Below are 10,997 nucleotides of genomic sequence, written 5' to 3' on the forward strand. Positions count from 1 at the left end.
TGTGTGTTTTACATGTATGTCTTTATTGAAGTGATGCCTCTGTATGAACTGAGCATGACTCTCTGGGGTGGCCGTGGCCCCCCGTAGACCCCCATTGGGGCCGCTACTGATCAGATTAAAGGTCAGGAAGCCTTTGTCAAAAACATGATGAAAAAGTTCCCGGATCATGATGCTGCCTCCTCCTCAAAACTTCAAAATCTTTTTCTGTCCAAATAAATCTGTCTTCCATCTTTGGAGCTAATTTCCAAATCCCAAAACGGAAAGTTTGGCTTTTGGTTCATCTGTACAGATATTCTCTGTTTCTCTTTCCGGTGTCATTTTATAGTTACTGGGCCGCCATCAGAACCAGAACAAAGCTCCATTGGGGTCAAGGAGGGGTCTGTGTTTTCACCCAGTTTTCGGACGTTTTTGTCCCAGCCCAGCTGAAACCGGGGATATTTTTAGAAATCTTAAAATGGCTGCTCTCTTCTGCAGATAAACTGATGTGAAAGCTCCAGATTGTACATCTAAACAATCCTGCTGTGTTCAAAGACAGCTTTTTTCTTTTTTTCTTTTTTTTCTGTTTTTGCCTTTGCAGTCAGGAGGTTAGAAAGAGTCTTGTGATTCTTTCATTATTTAGCCATTCCCTCCCGAACCCTACAAAGTGGATGTCAGGGCTGAAAGCTGGCGTAATACAACTTTATTTTAAAAAATAACAACAACTTACAGGTAAGAAAGTAGCTTTGTTTTTGACCAAAGATACATTTTAAAATGTTTCAGCCAGAATAATATGACTAATGCTAGATTAAAATTTAGCTTTCGAAGCTAATTTAAAAGCATAATGCTATATGTTAGCTTATAAATGGCCAACAGGTGAAACCTTTTGCTACGACAAACCACTTAGGTGTCTAAAAATGCAGAAACAATTTTACTTTTCATTTTATTAATTTCTAAAGCATGAACTGGTGATCTATTGACCTCTGTCTGTAACTGCAGGTCATTGTCATTACTGCAGTTCTCTAAAAATCTCTCTAAAAGCTTTTAATCCAAATACTTTATCAACAAACACAACATATCCACAGTTATTATTTGCTTAAAACAAGATTTACCTCGGGCTGAAAAGTTACTTGCAGGTTAGTTTTGTTTTATTTCAAGTGGGTGAAGATTTTTGGACTAGGAATTAGATCAAAAATAATCTAAGATTTTGTAATTTTGCAGTGAAACAAAGGACATCTGATTTACTTACAGGGTTTTCATTCAGCATCATTTGTAGTGAACACATGAGAGTATTATAAATAATTTGAGAACGCCACAAATGAAGGATTTAAATATGCTGAAGGAAATCTGTGATCTCTCTAGGAAATGTTCATACTTAAAAAAATTACTTCATATCTAGAAATCTTAGTCTACAAAAATGCAAATGTGTTTATTTTATGTGTGACTGCTGCTGACACCTTTAAAGTTTTGAGGCGCATTAATTTTCTGTTCGATTTTATTTACTTTTATAAGTCACTCGGTGTCATTTAAGCAGTTAAAAGCGCTCCTCTTTTCCAAATCATGAAGTTCTGACACATAATCCATTGAACAGCCTTTAATTACAGGCGATACGCGCAGCACTGGTCGATATTTGCCGGCAGGCTGTGCTAAATAAAGGAATCGATAAAGTGCAGAGATTTAGAGGAGGAGGAGCCACTGGTTTCTGTGCTGATGGTTCAAACCTGCTGACATATTTCAGCAGGTTGAGCTCTGAGGAGATTAACCTCAGCTGGACGTTTTTATTTTTTTATCTTCCCAGGTGTCGAACCAGCGCAGCCTCTGACCCGCCGCTGCAATCATGAGTAATGTGGAGATCCCGGCCGGCCTGAAGGAGCTGCTGCAGGGCTACACGGTGGAGGTGCTGCGCCGCAGGCCTCCCAACCTGGTGGAGTTCGCCGTGCAGCATTTCACACGACTCCTGGAGAACCAAAAGAACGAGCAGCAAGCCAGGAAGAGCAGCAGCAAGCCCGCCGCCAAGGAGGTCACGTTTGAGACGGCGTCAAACAAATCTAACGAGAACGACGAAGAGGAGGAGGTGAAGGAGACTCCCAGTGAGTGTCCCACCATCGCTTAGCAGGCGCTGTGGTTGTGTGGAATAGTCAAAGTTTGCTTCATTAACCTCTTGCCCTCTCTTCAGAGGCCAGGACTGGGAGAAGTCGCAGAGTCGCAGGTCAGTGAACAGCAGCAAATATATCAACTTTAATAACCATTCCCAGGCCTGTTACCATAGCAACTTCACCTGGGCGATAAATTGTCCCAGAACTTATTGCGATAAACAATAACATTGTTTTGAGACCATTTTCAAGTCATATACTAGTAATATTGAAACAGAACACTGAAACAGATAATCAACAAATATAATGAGTCATGAAGACGCTGTAAACAAAATTCTCTATCAAAAAAGGTTTAGTTGAGACCAAAACACGTTTATCAATCAGTTGTTGGTAAAAAAAAAAAAAAAAAGAGAGAGAGAGAGAGAGAGAAAAGATAAAAACGATAAATCAAGCAAATTAAACTTTTCTTTTCATTTATTATGCGATTAATTGATTTATTGTTTATTATGACAGGGCAACCGTCCCAGAATTCATGTTTGTGCTTTAATTGGGGCCTGCCCATGGAATGCATGGCAGGAATCTATTGTTTTACACCTATCACCATTAATTCGGCTCAAACTGCTATGTGTACCCCCACAAAAGTGGTATCAAAACATTCGTCTTCATACCGAGAAGTGCGCTATTATTTTTAGTGGGATTCTGAGTTAAAATGGCAACATAAATTGCGAAAAACGACAAAATCCCATTTAAGTCAATGGAGGCTCTGCTCTGACTCATTACCGTAGCATTACCATATCATGTTAATTACCATAGCAATGGAGCACATGGCTCCAACTCTGAGCTGCAGGCTATTATGGTCTGTCTCGCAGCTCACCGACTCAGCTGCAGCAACCGTTGCTGCGGCCCGAACCGCTGTCTGAGAGGGACACAGCCCATTTTAAATGCCAGAATTACTTTAAAATGTTTGAGCTCAGGTCTCACAATGCATTGGCTGCAGTTGTTAATTACCATAACTAAGGAGCCCAGAAAGAGGCAGTGAGAAGTCTCACAAACAGGGGCAGAGAGAGGCCTTGCAATGCATTGTGGGAAAAATACATATTTCCTGGGACTATTCATATTTTGCTAACATAAATTTATTATTTCTCAGGATTTTTGAGTGTGAATTAAAATCCTTAGTATGAAGATTGAAAATTTTCTAGAAAAAAACAATTATCCACAGTTTTTAGTTTTCTTTATTTCGCACTGCGAGTCAGAACCACATATGTGAAGCATATAGTCGAATCTCACTGGCCCTGAGGTTCAGCCAATGAACCAGGTCAGCCACCAGTGAACAGGCATGAGCTTCAGCCACTGCACTGTGACAGTGGACCAGGTCAAGCATGTCAATACTGTGTGGATGTGCTCCTGGTTCTTACCAGGGGTGAGTCCAGCTGCACAAATTTGCCTGCTGGCAGACATCAGATCACTGGATCCAAACTGACAGGCATGTGTTGGGCAGGCCCCAGTTAAATTTCTTCAGGAATTTAATGTCTAGTCTTACTCTACACTGATACTGGACAGCAGACCAGCAGAGGTTGTTAAAGCTCAGTCTCACACAGTTTTCAGTCCAAATGCCCAACAGGAGACTGACAGTTGTCCCCTGGAGGTGATGGAGGTCTTTTTTGTCTTCTTGATCCTCCAGATCTTCTCGATCATTTTCATCGGCTGGTTTTGTAGGAGGGACATCATCTGGTCCATGGGAGGACAGGTTTGAAGAGTTGAGGTCAGAGGTCAGATGCATCGTGCAAGGCTCAGACAGAGGGAAAGAGAAAAAGGAAATAGAAATCGATTAGGGTTTGTTTTGTCATTTTCCTTGTTGTTTTCTGTACATATACATTTATATTTATGAATCCTATTTTAACCTTTTACGTGATCATATAGTTTTAGTCATTTTATGGTTCCTGTTTGTGGAAAAGTTTGTCAGAGAAACCTGAGGCTAATTGTTGTATAGATCTATACTGATCTATATGGATAGATATCATCCATCTATCTATACTGAAACACATCTATGTGTCTCAGTTAAATATTTCCGTAAAACTTTGTAAAACACACATACACTAGTTTTTTTTCCCCCCATTTCTCAAGGGGAAAATGGAGATCCAAAGTAACTTACCTTTTAATTAAAAAATAGTTACCCCATAAACCTAATAAGGCGTTTTGCCCACACTGATAATACATGGTCAGTTATTTTTTTTAAATTGTTATAGACATTTTGGCAGGCTCTTATTTTATAGCATTGTTTTAAGCTAGTTCATTTTTTTACTCTGCTGATGTAAGGGCAGTTTTCAGATTTTGTGTTTTGAAGTAAATTAAAATTTTCCATGGATTTTTTTCCAAGTTTTTCCTTTTAAATTAAACACAGCGATTTGAGCCATGCAGCAGTTTCTGTGATATTGACTCTCATTCAAATTGGATTTTTTAAAATACATTATAATTTGACTTTAGGTGTTTTCTGTTCTCTGGTGTTGAAACCCCTTAAAATGTTTCTTTGCTTTGTGTTAGTAGGGAAAATGTGCAACAAAAAAAAGAAGAAAAGATGATTTGCACCAGATTTAGCCTAATTTTATTTCCATTTCACATCATCATCTTCCACTAAATTACAACATTACGTCCTGTAAATGTGCCAGTTTGCATAGATGGGATAGAAAACAGACCTTTGAATAACTTTGTATGACTTATTAAAGTCAAATTGCCAAAACTGGCAAGAAATGGGTTTAAAAATAATACAAACAATTAAACAGCTGATTTGTATCGAGAGGACTGAAGATGGAAAAGGCGTTTATTTTAAAAAATAGGTTTATAAATGTTGACTCTTTGAGAAATCTTTAAAGAATATTTCTTGTATATTTTCAAACCTGATAGAGAAATTTAGTTGAAAATGACAAAAAATAAAAATTCATCTGAATCAATGTCGCTGCCGATTTCTTACATTTCTTAAATTACATTCTCCACATTAAAATTGCGCATGTGGGTGAAAAAAAAAACTTTTTGTGGTGGTGGGGACTAAAACAGGAGCATTTGAAGGGTTAGAAAATTAATTTCTTAGTCGACGTTTTACACTTACAGCATTTTAGGGTCACCTTATGAGGAAACTGGTTCTCCAGAGTTTCTCCTAATTGTTTGACGCCAGTGATCAGTAGACAGGCTGCATTAACAAAATACGTGTTTATTTTTTATGACAGTCTTAAAAAAACATTTTTTTTGTGAATCCGTGGGACTTATGAGGACAAAACGTCAAAACAAGCATGTCTGTTCCTCTGCAGTTTGTGCAGAAGCTTATGACCCTGATAACGATGCGGACGACAACACTGAGCCTCAGGTCGTGCATCCCAAAACAGAAGCGCAGCGCCAACGGCTTCAGGACGCGTGCAAGGACATCCTGCTGTTCAAGACCCTGGAGAAGGTAAAGATAAAAGCAAACTGAGATCAGCGTTCGCTTCTATATCGCAGATGACTCAGAGGGGATTTGATTAAAGGTCAAACAAGCCGAGGCAACACCCATGTGACGTTTGTACTCCTAAACATATCAGAGCCAGGTGTTACTAAATCACTGTTACGGCTTAAAAAGTCTTTTAGAGTCTCGTTTCATGTGGTTGGGAAAGAGTAAGGAGGATTGTGAAGATCTGCTCAATCAGCAGCAAACATTTTAAAGATCTCTGGCTGTTCAGAGGTGATTTGCTTCATTTTTAAACCACAGGGTGTGAATGTGGCTTACTGTATGATCTGGTCTTTCTGTAAAACACAGTGGTGGTGAAATCATAGTTTTTCCTTCCTCTCAACTCACTCGCTGTTTTTTATTAACACTTTAGAAGTTACCATCAGTCTTTATCCTGCTTGTGTGTCTATTTTTGAGACCTCCTCGCATTTTAGCATTTAAGAGAGACACACCATCTTAGATAAGACTTGACAATAAAAATTGCAGAAAAAAAAAATCATTTGCTTGTTGTCCATCAGGAGCAATTCTCTGAGGTCCTGGACGCCATGTTTGAGGTTTTGGTCAAACCTCAGGACCACATCATCGACCAGGGAGACGACGGCGATAATTTCTACGTCATAGACAGGTGAGTGAGAGGTTTTAAAATATGTACATTTGACATGCATAAGGCTGTGGTTGCCAGGTTTACGGCCACTGAAGACAGAACAAAATTCAGACTTTAATCTCAGAATTGTCCTTTTTTTTTTCTCAGAGTCAGAGTTTTAAAAAAAAATTTGTTTATGCACTATTAGGCAGATTTAGTCTTAAAACTCAGATTTACCAATCACTGCACCTTTACAAATCCTACAAGAAGGGAGAAACAGTCATGTGATTATTTTCAAAATATTACTAACACCAGAATTGACCTACACCTAAGAATGTTGACATGGATGGACACAGAATTAGAAGTCAGAACTCTGAGGAAAAAATTTGATTTCTGAGAAAAACCTGAATTCTGAGCAAAAAGTCAAAATTTTGAAAAAAAAAAAAAAAAAAATTAATCAAAATTCTGAGAAAAAAAACCCTACATTTTGAGAATAAAAGATCTAATTTCTGAGAAAAAAAAATCTAAATTTTGAGAGAAATAATTTCCAAATTCTGAGAAAAAAAGTCAGAATTTAATTGAAGATTTTTTTTTTGGTGGCACTAATCCTCCTCCGTACTTCTTTCTTCTCTTTCCAGAGGCGTGTACGATATCTTCGTGGCGAAGGACGGTGTGAACGTGTGTGTGGGAAAGTACAACAACAAGGGCAGCTTTGGGGAGCTGGCCCTCATGTACAACACGCCGCGAGCCGCCACCATCGTGGCGACAGAGGAGGGCGCTCTGTGGGGCCTGGTGAGTGAACCACGCCGCCTCTGACGGAGGCACCTGATGCTCCGTTACACCTGAGGCTGTTTCTGACCCGACAGGATCGAGCCACGTTTCACAGGCTGATTGTGAAGAACAACGCCAAGAAGAGGAGGACGTACGAGGCCTTCATCGAGTGTGTGCCTCTCCTGAACTGCCTCGAGGTTTGTCGCTAGCAAAGAGTCTCCTCACAAAGATGCATCGACAAATAAATGACGTCCTTCTCCTTCACTTCAGCTCTCTGAGAGGATGAAGATTGTTGATGTTTTAGGAGTGCGAACGTTCAACGATGGAGATCGCATCATAGCACAGGTGCAAAAAACATTTTACTTTGGTCTGGTTTTGTATCGTAAATATTACACTTGAAACAAGACAACTAACTTACAAGTAGGTTTTCTGCATGATCTGGGTAGGCACTTGTTTTAAGTCAATAATTCCTTAATACTGAAAAAGTTCTAGATCCACTAGTAGATTATTTCACTGATATCAAGGGGAAAATCTCTTATCAGTGAAATAATCTCAGTGAAGTTGGCACTTTTTCATCACTACTAAGGAGTTACTGACTTAGAACAAACTCCAATATCTTGCAGAAAAGTTACCTTTAAGGCAATTTTGTCTTTTTTCAAGTGTACTGACATATTTGCAATACAAAACTAGACCAAGAAGTTTGGTGAGATATTGTGTTTTAAATCTGTGTCAATATTTTATATACCTTTATGACAGAGTTTCCTCCTTTGTTGCAGGGCGACAAAGCTGACTGTTTCTACATTGTGGAATCAGGGGAGGTGAAGATACTGATCAAAACTAAAGTAACTACATTTACCATATTTATCTTCGGTCTGTTTTGAGGACAAGCAGTTCTGCAGCCTGACGTGTTTCTGTGTTTGCTGCAGACGAAGGCGGGGAAGCAGGACAACACAGAGGTGGAAGTGGCTCGTTGCTCCAGGGGGCAATACTTCGGAGAGCTGGCGCTGGTCACCAACAAACCCCGCGCAGCGTCCGTCTACGCTGTGGGAGAAACCAAATGTTTAGGTTTGTTAAACACCAAACATCTACCGTATTTTCCGGACTACAGAGCGCACCTCACAAAAGTTAAGCCGCACACACAAAGTTAAAAACAAAACTGGAAACGTACATATATAAGCCGCACCGGGCTGTAAGCCGCTGGTATCTCCGTGGTTCTCGTTAATAAATCTGCTCTTAAGGACGCAGGCCTGCGTCTCCAACGCCGAATCATGGATTCGTTCATGCCGAGCTTAGCGGCTCTCGATCTGTACCGCCAGATTGATAAACCTTCAACTTAAAAGCTGCATCATATGAACTTCTTCGTGTGGTTTCCATGATGAGAGGGTATGAGATTGAAAACATTTCTCCGTCGTGCCTTTCTGCTAGCATGTGCTTGTTCTAAATGAAAATTAGCATGTTCTTTGATTTCCAATTTTGACTTCCAATGATTCACTTCCTGCTAAAGTGCCCCCTGGTGGTTGAAGAAAAATCTACAGAAAAGCCTCACCAGGCTATTCCTCTGCAGAAACGGGAGAGCTGGTCTTAGTTGATAGAAAGAGCTAAAAACTGATCAACTCTGGAAGAAAACCTGCAACAAAAGATACTTGAGACTTTAGATGGCATGTTAGAATGGTCCAGTCAAAGTCCAGACCCAAATCTAATTCAGAATCTGAGCCAAGACTACAAAATATATCTTTACAGACTCTCATCATTCAATCTGTTTTAGGATGAGCAACAATCATAGAAATGCTCTAGTAGAAACATGACCAAAAAAAAAGAGTTTTATCTGTAAAACATTTTTATACTACTTTGTGTTGTTTTATCACATATAATCCCATTAATGTGAACATTTTCAAGACTGTTCTAATCAAACCAGAGATTATTTTTGTGTTTGCATTTTATTTTAAACAGCGACCCTTTCAAATTGTCACAGAGCAAACGTTGTAGGCTGAATGTCAGCCATAAAAGTGGGAGGGCGAAACACGTTATACTGTCCTACAAATCAATCTTTCATCAAGGTCAAAATCTAGAGCAGATTTTGACCGTCCGTCCGTCCATCCGGACCGAACGCTCTCAGCGCCACGCCAGGCGTAGTCGTGTCACAAGGCGTGTTAAAAATAAAACATTTCAATCACAGAAATAAAGAAATGTTTTCACCTGGATCCTCCTGTTTTCACTAAATAAAACCAGACTACTCCTTATGATCATGTTTTTCTGTTGCTTGTTTTATAGTAGGCCAATAAATATCACATAAACATATTCAGTTGGGTAGTAACCAGTTACATTTACTCAATTACATTTACTTTTTTTTTTATAAAGATGTACTTTCATGAGTATTTTTACTACGTTGTTTTTTTATTTTACTTGAGTAATTTATTATGAAGTATCTCAACTTCACTTGAGTAAAATTTCTACCCACTGAATGAAGAACAAACATGTTTTAAATAAGTCAACAGATAAAGACACACACACCTGCAGTTTCTGTTCAAATTTTATAAGTTTTTTATTGAAAGAAGCTAATTTGGAAACATTTTATTTTTCCTGATTTTGTCATTTTGTGTTGCTTATATGAATTATTGTCATTTTTGTCATTAAAATACCAAAATTTCCATTTAACTTTATATTCCTGTTAAGTCTTTTGTCATTTTTTATTATTAAATTATTGATAATTTCATCAGCTACTCAGTACTTGAACAGATTTTTTACCAAATGCTTTTTTTTTTTTTTTTACTCTTAATTCAGTAATTTCCTGGATGGCTACTTTTTATTTTTACCTTATTAAAACATGTTAAAGTAGTGATGCTCTTACTGAAGTACAATTTTTGGCCGCTATGCCCACCTCTGAGGTGGATTCAATTACATTTACTCGAGTAACTTTTCTGTAAACATTTACTTTTAGGAGTATTTCTCCTAAAAGTACTTTTCACCTTTACTTGAGTGATTTTGGTCGTTAAAATGCCAACTGAAATTGTCTTTCAGTGATTGACGTCCAGGCGTTTGAGCGCCTGCTGGGTCCCTGCATGGACATCATGAAGAGGAACATCTCCCAGTACGAGGACCAGCTGGTGGCGCTGTTCGGCTCCAGTGATGATTTGAAGCGCTAGGACTGGACCCGAACCAGCGAGTGAACGCTAGCATGATGTAGCCGCTTTCTGATCCCTCTGAGGCGCATTTAGTGCACAAACTGTTCCCCTTTTTAACTTTATACCGACACACAAAGCAAAACGCTGTCTTTCTGTGTGTGCGAATCCATTAAGATAATGTTTTACCGAGGTCCTCCGTCGAAATAAAACATGGTGTGAAAGCCAATGATATGAGGCTGGGCTTTATTTAAAATTATTTACTCTTGAATTCGTCAATGTTTTATGCTAGATCAGCCTTTGAAACAAATATTTAAACAAGTTTTTTGGGGGGTTATTTTTCATGGCACTTTCCATAAAAATATAGTCATCTCGGTTGTTTATTTCTTTTTTTTTTTCAAAACTTTCCTGCTTTGAAAATCAGTTGTTCAATATGTAGGACTATTTGCTACGTTTTCTAATGTTTATATTTAATCGTAGGCCGTCCGTCAGAAACAGGAAAACCAAAACAAGATGAAAATGTTAAATTCTGAGGAGCAATTTAACATTTGACGTTTTTTAGAAACTTTTTGAAAATTCATGCTTAATTTGCTTGTTTCCCCATAAACATCCAGCCTTGAAACATTAAGAAAAGCAAATAATTTTTAACACTGTAGGAAATCCGTTACGCCAGCGTTTGTCAAAATGGGGGAAGCGGCCCACTGAGGGCCGTCAGAAGGCGCTATGGGGGCCTCAGGAAGTTGGAGAGATGAGTTTAAAAAAAAAAAAAACAAGAATTAAAAAAATATAATCATATCATTTTTGTTTCCTGTTTTTTTCATATATTTTTTAAAATAAAGTTAAATTTTATTTAAATGTTATTTTTGATTCTCATTGATTGGATGCCAGTGAAACTGATGAAGCTGCTTTGCTCCTTAAGATTGTTTAGCAAGCAAGAAATGGAAAAGTTTCTGACAAGACCAAAGAAAAAAACACCCATA

General features: G+C 38.5%; 1 protein-coding gene across 3 annotated transcripts in view; it reads left to right on the top strand.

The window, feature by feature from the left end:
* The window catches only part of prkar2ab (protein kinase, cAMP-dependent, regulatory, type II, alpha, B), a 15,537-nt gene extending 4,725 nt beyond the window's left edge, over positions 1-10,812 (top strand). The window contains exons 1-11 of one of the 3 annotated variants that reach the window (XM_015053386.1): positions 344-708; positions 1,775-2,066; positions 2,153-2,185; positions 5,372-5,511; positions 6,063-6,169; positions 6,766-6,919; positions 6,994-7,095; positions 7,169-7,243; positions 7,675-7,740; positions 7,825-7,963; positions 9,917-10,812. In XM_015053386.1, the coding sequence (XP_014908872.1) occupies positions 1,814-2,066; positions 2,153-2,185; positions 5,372-5,511; positions 6,063-6,169; positions 6,766-6,919; positions 6,994-7,095; positions 7,169-7,243; positions 7,675-7,740; positions 7,825-7,963; positions 9,917-10,041 (1,194 nt within the window). In that variant the 5' untranslated portion in view covers positions 344-708; positions 1,775-1,813 and the 3' untranslated portion in view covers positions 10,042-10,812. Of the gene's footprint in view, positions 1-343; positions 709-1,454; positions 2,067-2,152; positions 2,186-5,371; positions 5,512-6,062; positions 6,170-6,765; positions 6,920-6,993; positions 7,096-7,168; positions 7,244-7,674; positions 7,741-7,824; positions 7,964-9,916 lie in introns of those variants that run through there. The other 2 variants (XM_015053387.1, XM_015053385.1) reach the window with 2 other exon arrangements.
* Positions 10,813-10,997: the final 185 nt, after the last annotated feature.

The sequence above is a fragment of the Poecilia latipinna genome, unplaced genomic scaffold (assembly GCF_001443285.1).
Source record: "Poecilia latipinna isolate Pla-1442-1.1 unplaced genomic scaffold, P_latipinna-1.0 Scaffold1177, whole genome shotgun sequence".
Lineage (NCBI taxonomy): Eukaryota > Metazoa > Chordata > Actinopteri > Cyprinodontiformes > Poeciliidae > Poecilia > Poecilia latipinna.